This window comes from Ceratocystis lukuohia, assembly GCF_044167205.1.
Source record: "Ceratocystis lukuohia strain C4212 chromosome Unknown Supercontig1_pilon, whole genome shotgun sequence".
Lineage (NCBI taxonomy): Eukaryota > Fungi > Ascomycota > Sordariomycetes > Microascales > Ceratocystidaceae > Ceratocystis > Ceratocystis lukuohia.
The window spans coordinates 3172048-3196208 of record NW_027263520.1 but is presented as its reverse complement, the minus strand read 5'-3'; the positions used below and the strand labels follow the sequence as shown (position 1 = coordinate 3196208).

At 49.0% G+C, this 24161-nt stretch overlaps 5 protein-coding genes across 5 annotated transcripts; 2 read left to right on the top strand and 3 right to left on the bottom strand.

Moving 5' to 3' along the window:
• Positions 1–460: 460 nt before the first annotated feature.
• HOO65_010791 (putative RNA-binding protein sce3) lies at positions 461–2627 on the top strand (the record flags this gene model as incomplete). The annotated part of the gene is made up of 5 exons (XM_071005548.1): positions 461–491; positions 622–663; positions 733–864; positions 939–1220; positions 1312–2627. 5 exons carry the CDS (start codon positions 461–463, stop codon positions 2625–2627), a joined length of 1803 nt encoding a protein of 600 aa, XP_070862613.1.
• Positions 2628–3451: 824 nt separating this feature from the next.
• HOO65_010790 (GPCR-type G protein 2) lies at positions 3452–5161 on the bottom strand (the record flags this gene model as incomplete). The annotated part of the gene is made up of 1 exon (XM_070999803.1): positions 3452–5161. One exon carries the CDS (start codon positions 5159–5161, stop codon positions 3452–3454), a length of 1710 nt encoding a protein of 569 aa, XP_070862612.1.
• A 3374-nt stretch (positions 5162–8535) lies between these two features.
• HOO65_010789 (Universal stress protein A family protein C25B2.10) lies at positions 8536–9690 on the bottom strand (the record flags this gene model as incomplete). Its single annotated transcript, XM_071005969.1, has 2 exons — positions 8536–9228; positions 9295–9690. The coding sequence occupies 2 exons, from the start codon at positions 9688–9690 to the stop codon at positions 8536–8538; spliced, it is 1089 nt and encodes a 362-aa protein (XP_070862611.1).
• An 8282-nt stretch (positions 9691–17972) lies between these two features.
• HOO65_010788 (Eukaryotic translation initiation factor 3 subunit L) lies at positions 17973–19661 on the bottom strand (the record flags this gene model as incomplete). Its single annotated transcript, XM_071005703.1, has 3 exons — positions 17973–18053; positions 18139–19182; positions 19383–19661. The coding sequence occupies 3 exons, from the start codon at positions 19659–19661 to the stop codon at positions 17973–17975; spliced, it is 1404 nt and encodes a 467-aa protein (XP_070862610.1).
• Positions 19662–20553: 892 nt separating this feature from the next.
• HOO65_010787 (Ribosome assembly protein 1) lies at positions 20554–23792 on the top strand (the record flags this gene model as incomplete). Its single annotated transcript, XM_071005359.1, has 2 exons — positions 20554–20616; positions 20679–23792. 2 exons carry the CDS (start codon positions 20554–20556, stop codon positions 23790–23792), a joined length of 3177 nt encoding a protein of 1058 aa, XP_070862609.1.
• Positions 23793–24161: the final 369 nt, after the last annotated feature.

Sequence of the window (24161 nt, the reverse complement as noted above, 5' to 3'; positions counted from 1 at the left end):
AAGAACCAGAGACAAATTCGGTCGGCTGGTGGCTTCCGCCCGTGAGAATCCACAATATCAGGGGTGGCTCGACCTCTGCAAATGAGGGGCCAGTCCCTGTCCTCAAAGGCACAACTAGAACGCATGCCACTATAATGATACGAATGCGTGAAGAGAACGGGCCGGAGAGCCAGCCGGAAGACAATGCGGATTGAGCGATATTTTGAGAGTCTTATCGCCAGAACGAACGAAAAAAAAAGGGAGAGCCGTCACTTTGTACATGTCAAATCGGAAAACAAATCTAACACGAGTCCAAGATGGAGAGGACGTTATTTGGCGGTTGCTGCTCAATCAGGCTTTGGAGCCCCTTAAGGATTTGTCTGGCCATCGCTTGAGGCCATAGGCAAGACACATCTGTTCTGGTTTGCAGTATACTAACCTGTGTGTCTACATAGCGCCGAAAAAGAAGGAGCAGACCAAGATGTCGCTGGGCGACTTCATGAACGACAGCGGTTCGTATTTTTTCCCCCTATCTAATCCGATGACGCCTTATTTTCTATCAATGAAACGGCCCCTACTTTCTGGGCGCCATCAAGAGCCCTGGATCTTGTCCAAGTTTAGTTTGCTAACACATTGTTAAAGCCTACGGCGGCTCGTGGGCTGATGATGTTGAGGACGATATTAGTACGTTTGCTTCTCCTTTCTGGTCTTCAATACGTTATTGAAAGCAGGTCTAATATCTGCCTACTCTAGTGACCGGAACCCAGGCTTTGCCCATGCCTGAACGCCGCACCTATGGTGGTGGCTCTGGCTATGGAAACAGCGGTGGCTACAACTCTTACGGCGGCGACCGTGACCGTGACCGTGGCGAGCGCTTTGAACGCAGTATGTTACCCCCAATTCCTATCTCGCCATGAACGCGGTAACCCGAGATCTAACGTTTTTGGGCTCTTATCTAGACTACGCTCCCCGCAACTTGGGACCCCAGGAAATCCCCGACAAGCCGCCTTACACTGCTCACCTAGGCAACCTCAGCTACGAAGTCACGGCTGATAGCGTTATCGAATTTTTCCAGCCCAGCGAAATTGTTTCTGTCCGCATTATCGAGGACCGTGAGAACATGCGGCCCAAGGGCTTTGCTTATGCTGAGTTCAAGACTCCTGAGGGCCTAAAGGCTGCACTTGAACTGGATTCTACGTCCTTCCAGGGCCGTTCGATTCGTGTCAAGATTGCTGATCCTCGTATGTTACTCCTGTTTTGTTTCGCTTCATTTTTTGACGTTTTTGAAACGCCCTTCTTACTTATTTACTAACAGCCCCTTGTTAATAATAGCCCGTGACCGTCCCGAGGGCCACAGTTCTGGCCGCGACCTAGACTGGACTCGTAAGGGTCCTTTGGCTGACCTGCCCAACACTAGCAACCGCAACGCTAACCGCGAGTTCACCGAGCGCCGTGCTCCCCGCGAGCCTGCCGAGGATCGTGGCATTCGTGAGCTTGGTACATGGGAGCGCAAGGGCCCCCTGTCACCTGCTGTCCGTGAGGATTCTGCTCGTGAGGGCGGGCGTCCTCAGAGCAACCAAAACAGCTCTGGCGAGCGCAGTGACTCTTTCCGCGGCAACAACCGCCGTGAAGGTGCTAGCTGGGGTGAGGGTAACCGCCAGCCAGGCGGTGAGCAGAACGAGAATTCCCGTCCTCCTCGTCCCGAGCGTGCCCCTACCGCTGCCGAGCGCGATAACCAGTGGCGTAGCAACATGCGGCCTGATAATGCTGTCGCTGCTGCTGCCACTGAAGCCCCTGCTTCCCCCGCTACTAGCACTGTCCCTACTCGTCCTCTTCTAAAGCTGCAAAAGCGTACTGCCGTTGATACTGCTGAGGACGCCTCCCCTGTTGTTTCTAGCTCAAAGTCCAATCCCTTCGGCGCTGCCCGTCCCATTGACACCAGTGCCCGTGAGCGGGAAGTTGAGGAGAAGCGCATTAAAGAAAAGAAAGAGGCAGAGGAGAAGGCCAAGGCTGCCAAGGAAGCCAAGGAGGCCAAGGAAGCCCAAGAGGCTGCTGAGAAGGCTGCTGCCGAGAAAGCTGCCGCTGAAAAGGCCGAGGCCGATGCCAAGGCTGCCGCTGAAAAGGCTGCGCTGCCTGCCTCTACTGTGACTCCCGAAAAGTCGTATGCTAAGGCCAACGCGGGATCGACTGATGCCCCTGAGCCTAAATCGTCAACGGGTCCCCGCAACCGGGAGCAGCACCCTCGCGAACAGAAGCCTTCTCGCGCGGCCGAGAGTGGTAACTGGCGTTCTTCTGCCACACGTGGCAATGGCCCTATCGGCCCCCGCCGTGGCGATAACCGCGGACCCCGTGGAGGCCGCCAGGACGGCGGAGCTAACCGTGGTCACCGTGGTGATGGCTCCCACCGTGGCGAGCACCGCCATGGTGGCCACCGCGGCGATAACCACCGCGATATTCGTGACCAGCACTCTGTGCCCTCGACGCCGGTAACTGCATCAGCCCCTGAGAGCAGCGCTGCTGCTGCCCCACCGGCTGCGTCCCCCGCAGCTGCTGCTGCCCCTGCTTCTGCTTCTGGCCCTGCTGAGGATGATGGCTGGACCACGGTCTCTGTGCCCCGCGGCAAACGCAACGGCCGGGCTGTGGTGTGAAAAGGGATGCAAAGATACAAAGAGACAGGGAGGAGGAAAGACCATCAAGATGATGACGGGGCAATTGCGGGAATAAAAAAAATACCAAAAGCTTTTGAAATTGAATTTCCAGAAACGCAACAACGAGAACGACGAAGCTGATCATTGATTGACGCCGGTGATGGGATTGGGATGGAGAAGGGAGGACATGTGATGAACACGGGAAAAGGCGTCGACAAAAAAGGTACATCAGGTTTTGGACGGACGGCAAAAGCTTTTCTTCTTTGGTTTGCATGATTCTCGCTCGGTCTTTGTACGCATGTTTGCCTGTTTGTTTATTTACTTGGTGTTTTGTTTGTTCTTATTTGGTGAAGGGGAAGAAGAGGGGGTGGTGGTTTTTCAGAGTTCGTGAATAATGATGAGTCTCGAGAGAAGTAAGGAGCAAGACAGAGCAACGCACAGCCAGATTGCATTGTATGTATTTTTGAGCAACTTGAAATATAAATTCCTAAAAAAAAACACATTTTTTTTTCTTTATAACGCCAAGGAAGTCGATAATTAATGACAAATGAAAAATAAGAGAAGATTCATGGGCTAACATACAACATGTAGAGATACTACGAATACAAGGGAACATTTAGGAGGGGATATCAATGAGGCAGACGGCGGCGGATACAGCGTGAGCCGTAGAAGAACAGAAAAAGAACAAGGAAAAACCGTGCCAGCAACCGAGACGCCAGTCAAAAAAAAAAGTAGCACAAAGGAAAAGAAGGAGGGAAGAAGGGAAGATAGCAGCATACAAAACACAAAATCGCCGACAAGAGAAGCAACCAGAAAGGTCTGGCTTATGATCTCTTAACCATACCCTTTTCCTCGGCCTCATACTCGTCTTCATCCTCTGTCTCCAGCTTGCCACTGACCCAGATACAAAATGCTGTGGCTATGCCAGCAAGCAAAAACCACGTCTCAAACCACCGGTCTACAAAGCTCAGCTGTAGCACGCCACCACCCAGAGCATCAGCGACCGCTCCACGGGCCTCCTGTGGCAGTGATGAACGCAACATCATGGCTGCGGAAATGACGTAGACAGCCAAGATTTGCGCAAGAAGTAGCGGCAGATTAGAGCGCGCATGGGCAAGCACAGCGCGTGGCGCCCAGCGGGAGAGGATATGGGCCGTCTGCAATGCCGAGTTGGCACTAAGCAACAGAATGCCCCCCGACATGAGGAACGAGAACTGCCGTGCCCATGACGCTGTGTCGATCGACGGGTCCCAGTGTAGCGCCACAAGGCCCAGTGCACGGCTAATAGGGTCTGAGACAAAGTGTGCTTCCGCGGCCGCGTGCGACTCAAAGAGTCGGCGTGCAGCTGTTAGCGATGTGTTGACAATGCGGTACACGCAGTACACAGCAAATAAGTAGTCGGGGACTGCTAAAACGCGACCGAGGAATGTGCGAGCCCGAAGAGCAGCGGCGCGCTTGGACAGAAGAGTAGACAACTGCGAGGCAAGCGACTGGGCCATGGTCTCAAGCCCCGAGATTTCGGCGCGCAGACTCCGGATCTCGGCCTCGTCGTTAGAGGGGCCACGGAACGTGCCAAAGACCTTGCCAACAAGGCTGGGCGAGCTGCAGGAATCATCGGAAGAGGATACGCGGGTTTCCAGCACGGAAATACGGTGGCGCTTAGTAGCTAGAAGCTCAGAAGTGGCATCAAGCGCGCCCTGTTTGCGAGCAACAGCAGCCTCGGATACATTCCCCGCCCTATTACGGCGGAAAGGTGATGTGATAGACGAGAAAAAGGTCGTCCAGGGCGCGGAAACAGCGGCAAATCCAGACAAAAGTGCTGTCAGAGCAACACCGATGACGCCAATTCGGGCCAAGCTAGCAAGCACAAGACCGTCACGCGTCTTTTGTGTAGTAGAACTACTAGACTGCGCGTTCAGCCAACCATTACGGGTAGTGGTGGGCTCTGCAGGGGGGACAACAGCACCCACGCTGTAAAAGGCGAACAGCCATGCGCCCATGAGCACCCAGAAGACGACCCATGTGCGCTTGCGCGACTGGCCAGTAGCCGAGCTAAAGGACTGGCCGAGCATGGCCACCACAAAACTACGCAAGTGCAATGCGGGAGCCACAACGACCAGCAAAAACACCAAAACAGGAACCGCAACGCCCATGGCGGAAGCACGTGCATTCTGTGGGAAGACATCGGCCACTTCGCAGACAACGAGTAGCGCTACCTCAGCAGCCAGCGCCACAATCAGCGAAAAGGCAACAGTACTACCCCGCTTGACGGCCGAGCGCTTTGCATGATCGGCATGTACGGCGCGGAGCCCCGCAGGCGCATGGGAAGGCAGGATATGGTCATCGCCGTCAATAGTAGCGGATGATAGGGCGGGGAGGACACGGGACTCGAGGAGGGGTAGCAATCGAGCATAGGCGATGATGAAGAAGGCGGCAAAGATGGCGAAAATAGGTGCAAGTGAAGAAAGCGACGGCGAGGCCGGTGAGGCGCTACAAGCATCCTTATCACAGGACGAAAAGAGGCCGAATAACATGGCGTAGGAGTAGGATAATAAAAAGATGACGGTAGGATAGGTCGAAGAAGCGAGGTCGCCTACAGAGTGTCTATATGTGTAGTGGACAAGCAAGTTGAAGCAGCAGCGTCATCGAGCAACGTACGTAGTAGGGAAAGGGAAAAAAGGCCTGTGGCAAGAAAAACGACCGACAAGGCTATGTATGCAGAGCATCCAATCAGAGCGAGCGATCAAAAAGCCAGGCAAGCTTTGGGAAGTAAGAAAGCGAGCAAGAAAATACGAGGAGAAATGGGTAATGATGATGATGAAAAGACGGAAAATCCAATAGCCAGGAAGCTAGAAAAGAAAACTCGGTAAGCTGTGGAAAACGGTGGTGGAAAAAAGAAAAGTAAGGAACGCGTCACAAACTTGACACTGAAAAAAACGGCAAGAACGAAAAAAAAAGATGAGATGAAGAAAGGAAGGACAAGAAGAAAAATAGAAAAAAAGAAGGGCGAAAGAATGACTGTAGAAGGTAAGAACTTAGTATGTAAACAGGCAAGTTCCTTTTGTAAAAAAAAAAAACGAAGCAGAAGGTACAAACGAAAGTAACTGTGACGATAAAAAGAAGACGGAAGGGAAGTAAAATCTACTTGAAGAGCAGACTCTATGGAACTCGCCAGGAGAGAAGAAAACACGACGATACGCTAGAGTGGGTATCTATCTTTCCCTTTATTTCTCCGAGCTGCTTGGTTAAAACAAGTTTGAACGTTGATGCAAGGTGCCAAATTAGTTCTTTCCACTGCGGCGTCTGTGCTAAAAGCAATCCCAATAAACCAGTATTCGGGACTTGTCGTTTACCAAACAAAAAAGACAGAAAACCAGGGAAAAAAGAAAAAAAAGAAAAAAAAAAGAAAAAAAAAAGAAATTAGCGAGGAGCTCGGTCCAGCCAAAAATCGAGCAATTGGCAGCAGAACGAGAACGAGAATAAGCAAGAAAAGTAGAGAGAAGAGGGACAGCCGGCTGTGAATACTCACTCGTATTAATGAGGCCGAGCCAGCCTGAAAGACAGTGTACTCCAGAATTGCTTGCCTGATCGGATAGAAGGTTGGCTGGCTTGGCCGGCAGGTATTCTTTCGACTAGCGAAAAGGCAGAGGGAAAATTGACAATAGAAGCACTACGAGAATAGAATGCAGAGCAAAACAGGGAAGGGCTAAAAGATGTGACCCCAAAGAGAAGCTCCCTCGAAAGAATCAAAGCCTTTTGTCCCTTCTCGAGTCCGGTACGCAGGAGCAGCAGCTGTCCTTTTTTAGTTCCTGCCTTTCCTCTTCCTTCTTTCTTCTTTTGCTTCTCCTGCATTAAAGTGGGGCCGTTCTCTAGGGTTTTTGTTTCTCTTCTCCACGCCACATCTTTCAACGCATCTCAAACATACAGGGTTACAAGGGTTATGAAGTGAAGCACCCATACGCACTTCACTGCCAACGTGACACCCATCAGACCATCAACAGCAGCAAAAGCCCCCCTCCCTCTGATCGGAGATAACATTGTAATCTTCGTCCGTAAAGTCCACGTGTCGCAGCACAGAACAAAGACCAAACAGTTTAGATACACATTGGGACATGGCAACCTGGCTGGTCTTGTCTGAAACGCGATGAGCCACGTTACACCTAGCAAAGCAGAGCAGAGCAAAGTAGGCTTTCTCCCCTGCCCCGGCTTATAGACCACCTGTCATGCCATGTAACAGCTCGCTTGGTCGTTTTATTGCCAGGCTGACGACAACGACGACGACGACAGCGACGACGACGACAGCGACAGCAAGAAACGAATGCCGCGTCGCCACAGCCATGGAATCAGATCTGCATATCATCTCTCTTCTCTCCCTTCCCTCCTAGGCTCTTGCTACTTTTTCCCTTTCCTCCCTACGCCAATGTATCACAAAGACAAGGCGTAGTAGCTAGCGTTGCAGCGAGACGCAATACCAGTACCGTCAATGTGGCGTCCAATGCCTAGAAGGGCTAAAATCTCAAGTCGCTGCTGTGCCGTCTGGCTTTATTTTGACCCAATGTCATAAGCCTGCTTACCAAGTGTGTAGTGAACATGCTTATGCACAGGCAGCAATGGTGTTTATATTCAAAGCCATAGCATATGTCTATATTTATCCTTGTGCAGTTGACCAGCCTGGATAAAACGGTCCAGCCTAGCTGTCCATAACACAAAACACTTACTTGGGCAGGCGATGTCTTTGATCTACTTTCTCTGTCCTTGTGTCAAGTAACTCCGTGGGCACAACATTCCCCTGCTTCTAATAGTAGCTAAAGAGAGACATGCTACTATACCTGACACACAAACACACACACACACACACATACACGTGAATGTACACAGCTACTTTTTCGATCAAGTGCACCCACACAAGACTTTACACTTACACGAATAACATACGTCATTCCATGCTCAACCCACTGTTCTCTCAATGCGTTCTCTTCATGCCACCTCAGTTTTACCCCCTTCCTATCCCTTGTCTCCTCTTCTTCCCCCCCCCCCCCCCCCTCTTCCTCCCATTCTATCGTCTCTTCTCCTCTTCCTCGCTCTATCATTCCTCCACTGCGACCCATCCATCCCTCCTTCTTTTTCTCTTCAACCGTGATAACATCCCGCAACTCTTATCTCTTTTCTCAATCCTTCTTCTAGTCCCCTTGCCACTTATATCAAGAAAAGGAAGGATAAAGGGCCTTAACTACCTTACAACATATCTATTTACCTTCACTAGATGTTCAATTCGACGAAATCCCTTTTCCAAGAGAAAAAAAAAAGAAGGACATGTATATCGTTACTAAAAAGCTATCAAATCGGGTATCTCCGAAGAAAAAAACAATGAGGGGAGGGAAAGGAGTGCGGGAAAAATAGAAAAGGAAATAAAAAGAGCATGCTATACAAGTAGACCAGAAACCCATCAGAATCTTCGCGCAATACAACGAAACAAGATGTATGAAAGTATCTGAAAAGAAAACATGAACAAGAAGCAAAAGGAGGATAGCTAATGGAAAAGACCTCGCCAAGATGGAATCTGCCTCGTGGGGTCTTCTGCAGTTTGTAGTTAGGAATGAAGGAGTAAAAAAAATACAGTCGCTGTAAGGAGAGGAAGCCCCAAAGTGTTGATAAAAACACCGTCCCACGAAAGACTAACTCTATGGTCGCAGTTATCTCAGAGGGAACTGCATGAGATGGCAAAAGAGAAAAGACGATAGGAGGAGACAAACAAAGATGATCGCCAAAAGACAAAGAGAAACAAAACTCTGCGGTGCTTAGAAGTTGGACAACTTGATACTTGTTAGATGGGGCAAATTGGTAATACAAGCCCTGTGGTCTTGGTGCAGTGAACCCTCAACCCAGTCTCACATCACTCACTGGCCCTCTAATCGTCGTCGTCCGACCAGGCCGTCTTTTTAAGTGCGGCAGCTTCGCCAACTTCCATACGATGCAGCTTCTCGCGGTTCTGTATTGAAGCTGAAGCTGGACGAGGCGCGTCCATCTCTGAGTCTACACCATCACTTTCGTCATCTTCGCTAGTCTGGGTATGCACGATAGACATACGAGATTGACCCGGGCCAGACTCTGAATTAGAGGACTGACCAGCCTTTAGTGATACATTGCTTAGGCTAGAAGGCAAAGAAGCGCCAGATGATGAGCTGGGACGACTGTTTGCTGCAGAAGTGCGACCACGCAGAACCACATTCGGGTCAATGCCCTTGATCAGAGGGTCAAATGAGGCTGGTAGACCCAGGGCACGGGCGACATGATGGGCCTCTTCATCAGCAGTATTGGAGGTCTCCATGAGCTTCTCCATCTCGTCAAGATCCATATCGATTTCATGAACGCCACCCGTGGATTCCAGCATGCCACGGTAACCACGCCGGGTGACATCATTGCTTCGCTTTTCCTTCTTTTTAATGCGCTTGTCTTTGGGCCGGACAACCACCACGGGAACGGGGGAGTATTGTAAACAGTACTTTGAGAAACTGTTCCTGGAGTTCCAGACTCCCTGAATGCCTTGGGCGGCTTTGCCTTTCGTTCCAACAACCAACATTCCGGGCTGGTGTACTTCAATCTACATAGAAAAACTAGTTAGCTGGCTGTCTCATTTGGTACAAATTTCCATCATCAATATACGCACCAATCCTCGGAAGGTTTGGGTAAGCTTTCCAAAAGAATATTCCAGTACCATGTGAATGCCTTTGTTGTGTACATTTTGAGACTCAGTCCAGGCGAGGAGCTCCCGGGCTTCTTTTTGGTAGGACATCTCAGAGGAAGGCTTAACATCCTTCTCATTCACTTTGACGCACACAACAATGTCGCCATCCTCAATCATGGAATCCAAAAGCCACGAAAGGGCATCATGTGAGTATTCATGGTCATCGAGGCCAACCATAAAAGTACGTGAAAGTTTATGTAACCGATAGGCTTTATGGCGAGTCTGAAGGGTAATACCGATAGTGTTGTTCTTCGTCGTTTCAACTGAGTCGAGGTTTCCAAAAGCTACATGAGATTGGAATCTAGGGGCAGAGCGCATTGGAACAGAGGTTAGTTGGGTCATAGTCGCAGAGAGCTAAGGTGTTTTGTTTCGTTTCCAAAGGGCGATAACAAGCAAGAGCGAGAGAAGAGGGGAAGGGAAGCAAGTGTGGCGTAGTTCACGACAAATGAGGGGCAGTGCCAGAAGCAGTGACTGTTGTTGCAAACGAAAGCCCAAGAGATGGGATAAAGAAGAAAATAAGGAGTACTCAGAGAGCTAAACTAGAACTCGAGACAACCTAGAAGGCGCAATCAAACCGCAAAAATATGGAAGCTGGTAAGATTGGTTTAGCAGATACAAGAAAAAAAAAAGGTCGTTGAGGTAAGAAATAAAAAAAAAAAAAAAAAAAAAGACCCTAGTAAATTCAAATTGAGGCACTCCTCGTTGCGGTGAATGGCAACTCCGAAACAAACGAAAAAAAAAAAGAGGCAGAGGGGGGGGGAAATGGCCTGAGGTATTGAAATACGAAAAGCTCCAGGCAATTTTCAAAAAAGATTGCAGAGGAAACAATAGAGCGAAAGAAACCAAACTATAAGCCAAATTTCTTCCTTTTTCTTGACTAGAAAAGGAAAGGCTCAAGTAAAAGCTAAAGAAATTAGGAAAGAAAAAAAATATGGAAAAAGTCCTCCATTCAAGAGAGAAGGGGCTCCAATGTTGTGAACTGTGGGGCAGCTGCCTCGATGGAATTTCGAGATACTAGGATAAGGTGGTCTGGCTCGGATTGGAGGCAAGCACACACGCAATAGCCTCCACTTGACTGTTGCATTTTCCTTTTTCGAAGCTTTGCTGGACTTCAATGCTTTTGATTCGAGCATTGTTTCCCAAGCCGATGAATAGAGGGCAAGATGGGCAGAGGGGAGAGGCAAGGTTGCGCTCGGGTCATTTGAATAAGGAGAGCACAGGTGAAATATGAGGCAAAGTAACAGAAAAAGGCCAGCAGCTAGCCAGTGTTGAAGAAACAACGGTGCAACTTCACTCTCTCCAAGGAAAAAAAAGACAGGGGAGGAAAAGGATCGTCCTCGGCTACAACGCTCGTTCATAGCTAGCCCTCGGGTCGTCGTTTCAAGAGAGGATTTTGATGTTGCTTGTTGTGGACTACTTATTCCATGTGGCCCAATCTTGTTTGTCAGGCACGGCTCTGAATCGTGATTGAAGGTCCTCTTGATGGTATTATTCCCTTGCATTCGTGCATACAAGGTATTCCAATGCAGAGTCACTTACACAGACAAGGGGGATAGCAAGCGTATGCCAATAAGCAGCCAAGAACCTGAACGTGGTGCAGGTAGAGAGGTTTTGAGGTTGCTACAGAAAAAGACAAAGACAACGCAACCAGATTCGCTGACTTGAGACTTCTCTCGCTTGGAGCAAAGACCTCAAATATAGGCCTGTAGTTCCAGGACACATCAGTGTGCATCTTCACTTGAAGGCTAGGTGCAGATGTGCAATGAGTAGAGTGCTGCTGAAAAAAAGCAGTAGCCCAAAGAGAAGTTATGGGTGGGCTTAGTCCGAAGATTGGGGGCATTATCCAGACTGGGGCTCAGACGGGGTCTATAGAAAAGTTTCTCAAGTACACGTATTTTTGTTCAGCTAAGCTTACCTAGTAGGCGGGGGAGATGCATCCCGAATGCGCTCGAGATCCGATTTTTTTGACCGGGTATCAGAAGATGTGGATGTTCGAGAGGGGACAACTGGCGGAGAAAGGATTGTGATGCTAGAGTTTCGTCTATGGCACGACTCTGGTCTAATGTTTGCCAGGGAATAAGATCGATGGGCGCCAGCATAAGCCTTGGAATCATATGGAACGGCTTTGGTGCAGTTTTTCACCCAGAATGGATATTCAACATCACTAATTCTGCCAGATGGTATATCGGGGGCTGAAGAGACAAGTTGTATACTATTGGGGTCTTCAAATGTGCGGGGTTGCTGAAGATACGCGTGCTCGGTTTGAAATGGGTCATTGAACGTAACAGCCCGTCGTATATTAGACTCATGGTGTAGCTTGATATGCGGAGGGGGGCCTGCAGACATGGCTTGAACAGACATAGTGAAAAGCACAGCTCAAAGCCAGAAAAGTAATCTAAAAAGAAAGATGGAGGACGAAAAAGCAGGATGTAGAAGGATGTTGGGAAGTGTGACAAATAAGGGATACTGAAATGAGAAGCAAAGAGGAAAAAGAAAAATATTGAAGACGACCAGTCGGAGAAGTCGAAAAACAGGGTCGGTAGGACTGGAGGCAATATATAGCTGTGGAGGGGGGGGGTTTCGGTTAGAACTCAGGATATGTCAGAGCCTAAGCAAAATGTTGAAGTCGACTTGGGAGTTTCGGATGCCAAGACACGCCAGGAGCAAAGGACTATAAGGTGCAAGAAGCTGCAGATGAAATATACAGCGGTATCAAAGTCCCCTAAGCATGGGTAGACACGGACATGTGATGCAAATCCAATTGCAAAGAAAATAGACCAAAGTGGCAAATCAAGAGGCTGAGAAGCCAAGAAGCAACTAGACTAGCTTGGTAGGCAGTGAAGGCTTGGTAGGGGTAGAGACAAAAAAGGATATCAAACTACCGGTAGTTAGGTTACCCCAAACCAAAAGACTAACTAGATAAATAGCGATGGCGAGCCCAAGTTAGAAACAAGTTCGGTCAGCAAGCAGGAGCGGGCAAAATATGGCGGGCGATCGAGTAAGGGGATGATGGGATTGAACGGATCAAGCGCTTGTCGTTGCAAAAGGGTATTTGTGTGTGGGGGATTAGCGGCGGGTTGTAAGTAGTGCAGGCCAAGAAAGGGCTGGGTAACTATCTTCTAAAAAAGCGAGTGCAAGGTCAGTATATAGAAAAGAGGCGAGAAGAGGGGAGGCAACGCACAGAAAGACAAGACAGCCAAGCCAAGGCAATGGAGAACAAGGAACAAGGAAAATCAGTAAAAGGATAATAAAGGGAAAGTAAAGAGCCCAAGGCCAGCAAAGACAAGACAGAGTTGGGAAGAAGGGAGAGCCTGAGAATAAAAAGACATGAAATGGCACGGCATGGTTGGTCTTGGGCGAGAGATGTGCTGTCTTTAAAGTACTAAGCGGGCGGATTGGCACCCCCTTGAGTCTTGGCACAAGCACAAAGACATCCAGAGACATACACACCAGGCCAGACCAGTAGAGACATGGCAAGATGGATAATAGTGGATAGGGGAGATAATGGCATAATGGCTACAGAATCGAAAGAGCCGTCTTTGGGTTCTGTGGGCGGTGCTTGTGCTTGTGTTTCATTCATGTGCGACGGAACAAGCAAAGGGCTAGCTACTTACACAAAAGCAGGTAAAGAAAGGCAATGCACAGGCAATAGGACAGGCAATACGCACGCTAGGTTTTGACGTAGTCATCTAATGAGGATTAGGCGAGGGCACGTCGCATTCTTTAGATGTAGTCATAAAAGAATGGGTCAGGACAGTGTGAGAGGGATGGCTGCCTGTGGGGTCTGGTCAGAAAGCAGACTGGGTTTTAGGGTTAGTGGGAAAGAAGGAGGAAAAAGCAAGCTGAAGCTGGGAAAGAAATGTGGTGAGAATGCTGTATGTATATCCGCTGGCAAGTGAATGTGGATTGATAAAAAGGATGCTGTTACTACGGGAAAAGAAGAGTGAAAGGAAAAGAGAAAAAGAGAAAAATGCAGACAGGAGCGGGCACGAGAAGGAGGGAAAGACAAGCCTGGGCAATCTGAACAGAGCAAGAAGCAAAAACGGCAAGTGCCATACGATGACGTGGGTGGCATACAAACAGAATACAAACGCGTCTGTTTGCCTATGTGTCGAAGAGCAAGAGCCGTATTTGCAGCAGGCATCAACACAAAGGGCTTTCTGTCTTGCCTTTTTTGCGGACAATCTATAAGCGTGCTCTGCGAACTTAACCAACTTGCTAGTTAGTTAGCTGCCTGTTACCCTTTTGCTTCTTTCCTTATTCCTTCGCTCTTCCTTTCCTCTTCTGCATCCTGCCACAAACCCGTTCCTCCTTTCCCTCACCCTTCTTTTAGTCTAATCAACGGCCCAGAATAAGGCAACTTACACACCGCAAACAGGATGTTGCTCTTTTGCTCATTCTTTCTTCTTACTAGCCATTCCTTCCGTTCCTTTATAAGAAGTACATCCAAGTTCCTGGGCTATCCCGGCCAAGTTAGTTGGCAGTGCAAAACTTGGTTTCCTGCCTGTTTCCTGCCATCGCACTATGCTATGTACTGAATCAATGCGCATGAGAAGGAAATAACGATGGAAGCCACGGACGCGCTTTCCCCCATCTCGGTCCTTATTCTTCTCATCTGACCCCTTAGACTTGAGTCTAGCAGACAGAAGAGAAGGGACGAAACTGTGATTTCGAGCCTGAAAACCGCCAGGTTGTGGCCGACAATAACCCTAAGCCTGGCTAGTCGATTCGTCACATTATCCCGCTTTTCTGGTTGCATGCTCAGACTTTGTGACAAGACGGCAAGTCCCCGTCAACAAGTTCTTGGGTTGACGGCGGAGTATGGTGGTTGTCTAGATACTTATGCCCGCATCCATTTCTTGCTGCCGTCTTCGAGAGTCTGGATCGTGAACAAAGCGAAAAAGTAGCACCAGCTGTCGTCCACTTTGCTCCTTTAGCGCTTAGCTAGCAGTATTAGCTCCAGGGCGTCAAAGACCAAAGCCTGGAATAGGCAAGTAAAACCCCGCATAAAAATAGGCTTGGAAGTGGAAAGTCTTCCTCCAAGGCAATGAGGGACAGAGTGTAGATCGAGGAAAGACCTTGGAAGTGGATAGAAGAACGACCGGATCCCTCTATCGCCACATCTCCATCGTATTCTACCCCCTTTCCCCTTCTTTTTTTTGGTACTCAGTACCCTTTCCCAAAGAATCTAGTCCAGCTACGGCGCGAGAATGTGCCAAGACAAGGTGGTGGCTTATGTAGTTGGCCAAAAGGCGCAGTAAGAAAGCAGGCAAACAAGCACACTTGACCTATATAGCACAGTACGTACCGAAAGGTCTCGGGATAACAAACGCTCTCCCCTCTCTCCGCTCCGCGTTGATTCTTATCTCTTGGAGGTTGGGGGTACGTCAACGCTAACCCATGATATCTCATGTTCGACAACCGCTATCATCTTGTCTCCTCAATCCATGTTATGGCTAGCCTGTATTTGTTCCACTTGAATCCCAGTACGGTCCCTTTCCTTCTCCCCTATTGACTGGACTGTCTCGAGTCTTTTTTTTACTCGACACTGACCCTGGGCTTTTTTCCTTTTGCAAAGCCAAGACGTCAATGACGTAGCCAGGGTTTCTCCTTTCCCTCATCCTCCTCTTCTCCTCATCCGCTGTGGTGAAATAATAACCCTCACTCACACAGAATACACAGAGCACAGATTGGATTTGGATTATATGCAGCTAGCCTACTTTTGCGACGGCCGCTGGATGGGAGGCCTTCCAGCCATTATTACTTCTGGTTTCTTGGCATTGGCTTCGGCAGCGGAGCTAAACCAACTTGAACCTATCCTGTAACTTTGCTATCCATGACTTCAAGTATACCATGACTAATGCCTGGAAATGCACTTGTCTTTCGTTCTGGGAGGAATTGATCAGGGCGGCTACAGCTATGTTGATGTTGGAGTTTGTTTATGCTTATGATTTTCTACTTTCCTCCGCCATCGTTCTCCCTTTTTCCGTGTTCTTTTCAGGGTCTCAGCATGTGTAACTCTAGGATCTCTTCGCTTTCTCTCTTTTCTTGTTCTCACTCTTTCTCCTAGGGGCTCTCTTGTCATGACCCAAAATATAAGGACTTAATTTCGCTTTTGAATTTAACAAAACTGACCACGTGCCTGCACCAGCTGCACCAAGCTTCAATGCAAGCACAGGAGACTCCAACCTGGACCCACATTTTTTCTTACACACTGGGTACGTAGTATTTCACCTTCACCTGCTTCTCTTCTTGCCTTCCCTATCCGAAGCCATGGCTCCACTTTCAACGCACAACAAATCCATGAGACCTCAGCGCAAACCGCGCCAAGACGCTCTAGCCAGCCAGTTCAAAGAAGAAAAAAAAAAGACCCTATGATTGTCTGCATTCTTGGAGGGGGTGCGCCCTGCCTTTGTTTTCTCTTTCTTCGGTATTTGAGTCACCGCCTTGATTTCTCGCTTTCGCCCTCCCTTTTTCCAATCTGCCCCTCGTCATGGGCTAGGTTGAGAGAAAAGAAGGGGTCGTGTCTATCTATCCCTGGCTTATCTTTCGTCCTTTTGTTTTCCTGTGCACAATATTAAAATCGCTGCTTGGACATGCTCGTCTGACCGCTGTCTATACAGCCCGCAAAAGGGCAACAAGATGCGATATATGTGACTTTGATACGTAACAGATTCATTCTCGTCGTAAATTGAGGGAGTGCCTGCTGACGAGCTGCCCAACGACTACAGCTGCCCAAATAGCAGCGACATTTCGAATGCAACCTAGGCATACAATGGCGCTAAATAGCAGCCTGAGTTTCGCGTGTAGACTGACAAATACTAGCAGCGTATCAAAAGCGCAGCTAATTCGGAGCTCTGCAGAAGCCAGCTCCGAAAATGGAGCCGCATGTCCTGCTATGACCTTGCTTAACATCGGACCAAAATAAAGCAAGTAGGGTCCCCCTTCGGCCTTGGATATAAACTATACACTACGAAGAAAGGACCCGTCACTGGATATCTGGGAAATCGCGGTCTGCAGACACATAGACTCCTAAGCGACAGCAAAAAGCAGCTGCTGTTTCCTCCGACAGCACTATCTCCTTCATGTCCACTCCTTCCACCTCGGAACTTCTTGGCGTTCTTCTCCAACTCTGGTTCTGCCAAGTCTTTCCACCCGAGCCTTGTTTTCCTATCTTTGTTTCCTTGTCTTTGTTCTTAAGCTGCGTGTTGTGCTGCTCGGCAGAGAAAGAGTTAATGCCAAGATTTGTATACACTACACGAGTTCTTTCCTGTTTCCTTCCTTGGTCCTGGCCTGTTTTTCCTTATTCCTTCTTCTTTCAGCTTCAGACTCGCACCTTGTTGAAGTCTTGGCTTTGTTTTTGACTTGGACTTTGTAGCAGTTGTTAAAATCACGTGTCAAAGGCATTGGCTCAACCCCTCCATCCCTATTCGTTGTGCAACCATGCGATGGAATTGCAAATCGCCTGATTTATCGTATTAGTGACACCAGAGACGCAGATAATCACATGACTTAATCCATTGCGACTTTGCTGGCTTCATACGCTCTCACACTTCACGCCCATTAAATTTGTCCTATGAGTTGTTCCGAATGAGAAAGATAAAAGAAATAAAAAACGATTCAACCCACTTTCCTAAGAAGATCAGAAAATAGCAGAGACTCCTCGACGCCTTTAGTTGTGTAAAGCTAAACAAAACCAGACTTTTACTCTTCCCCTTTTTGTGTCCATTCTCCTCCCTCATCCCACCTATTGCCTGTATAGTTGTCGTCACATTCTGCCTGGTAAGAAAAGCCTTCATGGAGGTCCCTAAGACCCCCCTCCTCCATCAAACGATGTGCAAAAAAGAAACATAACTGAGGGCAAAGAAGAGTAGACGAAGGGGAAAAAGGGCAAGGGAGAAAAACAAAGAGAAAACGAGCAAAAAAGGAACCGACCGAAGATAGAGACGCAGATAGACATCAACCCCATACAATAAAGGAAAAAGAAAAGAGAAAAAAACGAAGAAAAAAGGCAGAGGACAGCGAAGCCTGGGGGCCAAGGGCAAGTCTGAAATCAAACCATCCTGGTGAGGGGCATCGAAAAACTTTGCTTCCTCCAAACCACCACTTCATCCCCAAGTCATACATGCACACACAGTCTCTTTTTTTCCTTTTGCTTCCCTTGCCTTTCATTTCCATCTCTAAGTCGTCAAGACTAGGAAGAGAAGTAGAAACCTAGGAAAAGAAGATAGAGCTGATAGAAAAAAAAAGAGAGGAAGAAAAAGAGAGGGAAAAGAGACCTGAGAAAGTGTAGATGAGTGAGCAAAGAAACAAATAGAGACTGTGTGATGATAGTGCGTTAGCATCATTGTTTTTCTCGATACAAGTTGCAAGAGTGCTGGATCAGGCGAAGCCAGCGAAAGCAACACAAACAAGGTACCACGCGTCCCTTGCCTTTTAGGCGAATTTAAAAGAGAGATCTTGTTCCTTTGTGTGCCCGCGACGTCTCATTTCTGTTTTGATCATTATTCATCTTTCTCTGATCCCATTTTTCTTCCATTTGGCCATAGCACACGTGTGGTCAGCTTATGGCGTTACTGTCGCTTTTTGGTGTTGGCCCTTTAGTACGTGCGAGACAGGTTGCGGAGGTACCAGTCAACCAGCTTGCGGCCAACCTTAGCCTCCGAGATATGGATAAGTTCCTACGAGCGTCGTTAGCTTTGCTTTTGTAAAAGGATTGACTCTGAGCGAAAAAAAAAGAAGGAAAAAATGGAGGTGAGAACTTACACCCTGTATGGCATAGTCAATGTCGCTAACGTTGACAGTTTCACCCTCAAGCAGACCATGGAGGCTCTCATTCCAGCGCTGCTGTTTAGTGCGCTGCTTGTTGACCAGCAGCCACGAGCGCAGCTCGTCGGGCTTGACCTCCAGGAAACCAGCCAGCTTGGGCAAGTCCATGGTAGTGTACAAACGCAGATACGAGCGGACAGTAGGGTTCCACATGTTGGTTTTGACCTCATCCATGAAGACAGCCAGGTGGTGCTCAATAGGGTCAATGTTGGCAGCCGGGTTGTCAAAGTCGGGGACAACAGGAGAAACAAACTTAGGGCACGAGGCACGGAACAACTCTTCAAAAATGGGGAGTGACTCGGGGCCACCACGCTGCAGCTTCAGAAGCTGATCGCCGTACTTCTCGCGGATAGGAGTATGGATAGAATCATCCAGACGAGTAGGGTGGAATGACACACAAAGAGCAATCAGAGCATACATCTGATCGTTCTTCTTAGCAATGCTATCCTGTTGCGAGCCCTTTTGCATTCTGCTAGTGCGCTGGAAGAACACCAGGATGTGACTGAACATGCGGATGGCATCGGCGTAGCGGTGCATCATCATGTAGGAGAAACCAACGTAGTAGTAGGTGGTGTAGTGAGCAGCCATGACGCGCGAGAACATGGCCTTTTTGTTGAGCTCAATGTCATCAAGGGTCTTGAGGGCCAGGCTGAAGTCACCCAGCAGACAGTGCACGCGCAGAAGACCTATTATGGAAAAGTAACCCAGGCGCTGGTAGAGGTTACGCGAGCCGTACTCACCGGCAACGGTCAAGGGGTCCTCACCGCGGCGCTGAGCAGCTAGCTGTTCGGTGATTTGCGAGCGCTGCACCAGAGAGTAGAGAACGTTCAGAACACTGTAGCAGCCCCAGGTGTTGGGGTTGGCACGGAGAATCTGGATTTCTTCCTCGTTGTTGCCTTGGCGGGCAATGCGCATGCGGTAGGATGAGAAAGAGTTGAACTGGTAGATGAACTCGTCGATGGCATCCCAGGCCCAGTAGTACTAAAGAGAGGGTAGCGTTAGCAAGCTGGCAGTATAGTTTCTGTAGCTGAGCCAAGGTCAGGTAGCATCAGGGGGTGGACAGATTAAAAAAAAGGCAACAATTGATTCTAGATAAACAAGATTCCCGATGGCATATAAATGGAGACGGGGTCCATCATGAGCACCGGGACGGAGGCGGAAGCTAGGAGAAGGGGACATACAGAAGGGGCCTCCACATCGACGGGCCCATCCGAGTTTAGAATGAAGTGGAAGAGCGAGCAGTAAGAGTCGTAGCTTTGAAACTTGACGTCCAGCGGGGCAGAAACATCGAGAGGCTGGGCAGCCGCAAGCACACGGGCCTGGATATCGTCAGGCTGAAGGCCATCGTCCATCTCCTGCTCCTCGTCGTCATCCTGGTGATGGATCTGCTCAACCAGGGCATCCTCCTCGATATCGCTATCGCCGTCTAGCATAACATTGGAAGGCGTGTAGGTCGCCATGTTGAGATTGAAGTATTCGGCGGTGGTTCTGAGGGGGTTGTTTTGGTCTTCAATAGATGGGTGGGTTGGAGACGGGCTTCAAAATCGAGAGAACGTCGAAGGAGGGGGAATAATCTCAAAGGGCTCTCGAAGGGCAAAAAAACGGAACTGTCCTAATCCTAATAACGTGGGGCTGGGGTGAAAATTTCGGCCGTGGGGTCAAAAATTCGTGGGCCGCTGGGCTTAAAAGCTGTATTTTGTGAGGCTTTGGCCTAGGCTTCGGCTCGAAGGTATTATTGTTGTTTTGCCGTGAAAGAGCTTACTTGACCCAATGGACTCCGGTTTTATACGTTGCTTTTATTTGGCGTCTATTTCTTTTAATACAAGATGCACAAATAGAACAGGCTGTATATACGCAAATATCAGTAAATTTGTGATGGCTAAACTAAATCGATTTTTTTTTCTTTTTGATCAAATGCAGAGGGCTTTAGGGCTACATGTTAGCGTTAGTTGCATGATATCAGCTATATCGATATTTAGTTGTGCTAGCTAGACGATAGCCGTTAAACCGATATTCTACCGCATGATAGCGACTTATCCGGTATTAGCGGGGTGCGACCCATCTATATGCATAAGATGGGACGAGCTTACACAAGTGATGAATTATGACGCTGGCTGTATCAAAAATGATTGAGCCGAAGAAATTTGCATGGACGAAGAGATTTGCGACATTCAGCTTCATATATCAAGTAGAGGGCACCAGTTTTGCAACGGAGCGTTTGTATACATCCTTTGATTTCGTATTTTCAATATACTCTTTACATTCTTCAACCATAACTTACGCTACACCTGCAATATATACAGAACATACCACATAACACCCATAATAGAAACGTCTTGCCTCGCCATCACCATGCCTGTTGTTTCTGCAGAAAAACTCGCCCGTCTGCAGCAGCATTCTGCTGATATCAGAAATGTAAGCTGCTCCTCTAGTATCCAGCCTACGATCCTGCTAACAACTGCCTGCCTGTTGACCAGATTTGTATCCTCGCACACGTCGACCATGGCAAGACCTCGCTTACCGACGCTCTGCTTGCAACCAACGGCATTATTTCTCCAAAGCTTGCTGGAAAGATCCGGTATCTCGACTCACGCCCCGATGAGCAGCTGCGAGGCATCACCATGGAGTCCTCGGCTATCTCATTGTATTTTTCCATGATGCGTCGCGCGGCCCCAGAAGCAGAGCCTGAATCGAAAGAGTATCTGATAAATTTAATTGATTCCCCCGGCCACATCGACTTTAGCAGCGAAGTCTCTACAGCCTCTCGACTATGTGACGGCGCTTGCGTGCTGGTTGATGCCGTTGAGGGTGTGTGTAGTCAGACAGTCACGGTTCTGCGCCAAGCATGGGTTGAGAAGCTTCGCCCGCTACTTGTCATCAATAAAATCGACCGTTTAATCACAGAGCTTAAAATGACCCCAAGCGAAGCGTATACACATCTTTCTAAGCTTCTAGAGCAGGTCAATGCAGTGCTAGGAAGCTTCTTCCAAGGCGAGCGCATGGAAGAGGACATGAATTGGAGAGAAAAGATGGACGCCAAGGTTGCCGCCGCCATGACCAAGGATTCTACTAGCCAGACAGATGGCGACGACAAGTTTCAAGAAAAGGATGATGCAGACATTTACTTTGCGCCGGAAAAGAACAATGTCATCTTCAGCAGCGCCATTGACGGCTGGGCATTTACTGTTCGTCAGTTTGCCAGCATCTACGAGAAAAAGCTAGGCATCAAGCGAGGTCACATGGAAAAGGTACTCTGGGGAAACTTCTACCTAGACCCAAAGACCAAGAAAATCCTGGCCCAAAAACATCTCAAGGGCCGGTCGCTAAAGCCAATGTTTGTCCAGCTGGTCCTAGAGCCTATCTGGACAGTCTACAATGCCACGATAGGCGGCGATCACGGGAAAGGCGACCCTGAGCTGCTGGAAAAGGTTCTCAAGTCACTCAGCATCACCCTCCCCAACCACATTTTGAGATCACGTGATCCTCGAGTGTGTCTTACATCGGTGTTTGCCAGTTGGCTACCGATATCCGTGGCAGTATTGGTCTCTGTTGTTGAATCTCTTCCATCGCCAGAGCAAGCGCAAGCTGAGCGTCTTCCGGCGTTACTTGAGGACTCCCCTGGATCAGAAAGCATCAGTACTACCGTCAAAAATGCCATGATAAATTTCAAGACCCAGAAAGACGAGCCAGTGGTTGTTTATGTCAGCAAGGTCGTGTCTATCCCCGATAGCGAGCTTCCCGAAAACAAGCGCAAGCCTGGTACCATGTCAAGCGATGAAGCCAGAGAGCTGGCACGCAAGAAGCGTGCCGAGTTTGCCCGCAAGCAAGCTGCCGAGAGCCAGAACGACGTTGAATCTGTCATTGATAGTCTAGAAGACGTCAACCTAGACAGACATGCCCCAGAGCTGGAAGAAAAGACAATCGACCCTGAGCATCTTATTGGCTTTGCTCGCATTTACTCGGGAACTGTCAGTGTGGGTGATAAATTATACGTAGTGCCTCCCAAGTGGTCTCCCGCCCAGTCTGGTGCTGCCGAAAAGCTTCGGGAAATCCAAGTTAAGGCGCTGTACATGTTCATGGGCCGCAATCTTGAGAGCCTAGAATCTGTTCCTGCCGGCTGCGTGTTTGGAATCGGTGGTTTGGACGACAATATCCTCAAGTCTGGCACTTTATGCAGTGTGCGTGACGGCGCACCCAACCTAGCTGGTGTCAACATGGCCGGTCAGCCTATTGTACGTGTTGCACTGGAGCCTGTTAACCCAATGGACTTGGACAAGATGATTGAGGGCTTAAAACTTTTGGTGCAAAGCGACCCCTGTGCAGAATATGAGCATTTCGAGACAGGAGAGCATGTCCTGTTGACTGCTGGCGAACTGCATCTGGAGCGTTGCCTCACAGATTTGAAAGAGCGATTCTCTCGCTGCGAGATTCAGGCCAGCGCTCCCATTGTCCCCTATCGCGAGTCTATTGTTCGTGATAAGGAGATGCGCCCCCCTGCCAACAAGGAGTTAGGCCGCGGAGGAGTTATTATGGCTACCAGCTCAAAGCAAGTGACTATCTCGCTTCGTGTGCAACCTCTGCCGGTCGAGGTCACGAGCTATCTTCGGAAGAATGTAGACTCAATTAAGAAGCTCTACTCTGACAAGAGGGCGGAAAAGGCTGGCAACAGCGATGACATCGAAAGCAAAGAGGGGGAAGACATTGAAGCGGGGTTTATTGCATCACAGGGTCTCTCTACCACTGAGCTTCGTGAAGGCTTGCGCAATGCCCTTGAAGAAGGGAAAGGAAGAGAAGCTTGGAAGGGACTGGTTGACAAAATCTCATCATTTGGCCCACGAAGAATAGGTCCCAACCTGCTTATTGATGCCACCGCCGGCCAGGTCATGTCGCATATTTTCGCACCGGCCAACTCTCCTCCCTCGGATGATGTTCTCAGTCCACGGCATTTTGGGGACAAGATCTCATACGGTTTCCAACTTGCGACCAACCAGGGGCCTCTATGCAATGAACCTGTCGAGGGAGTTGCTGTCTTTATCGAAGATGTTTCCATTACGCTGCCTGAGGGCGAGAGCACTTCGGCACGCGACAAACTTGGCCGTTTGACTGGCGAGGTTATCAAAACGTTCCAGGCGGCTTTCAAGGCAGGCTTTATGGACTGGTCTCCACGCATGCTGCTAGCCATGTACACGGTAGAAATCCAGGCATCTACTGACGTGTTAGGTCGCGTCTACGATGTCCTGACGCGACGCCGTGGCCGAGTGATTGCCGAGAGCATGAACGAAGGCACACCGTTCTTTACGATTCAAGCTACTCTGCCGGTGGCCGAGGCCTTTGGCTTCGCAGACGAAACACGCAAACGCACTTCGGGCGCAGCGCAACCACAGCTGATCTTTGCTGGCTTCGAGATTCTGGATGAAGATCCTTTCTGGGTACCTTTCACCGAAGATGACTTGGAGGACTTGGGAGAACTAGCCGATAAGGACAATGTGGCCAAGAAGTACATGGATGGAGTGCGCAAGCGCAAGGGGTTGCTAGTGGAAGGCCGCAACGTAGCGACTGATGCCGAGAAGCAGAAGACCCTGAAGCGATAGAGAGAGGAAAGGGGAAGGAGCAAAATGCGAGGGTAAGAACGAGGGGGCTATGTTGGGATATGGTGAGATAGGGTAGGGCAGGCTCGTTATGGGAGTCTCCTCAGTATCTGTTAATCAGTGGAGTCTAACGGATAGCTATTGATTTGAAATGATGGTAGGGTTATACACCCCGAGTTAGGGTCTAAAATGATGCCTCCTATTTCTGCCCTGTATGTATTATCCTTCTTGCTGGAGACAAATTAGCACTTCCCTGATCAACAGGGCACCAGATTGGAATTTTGGGATTTCCACCCCATTCACTCACTGTACGGTACAACAAAAGGTGGGAGGGCCAACGGGTAGTAAATGGCCTTGTTTTCTCTCGGCTTC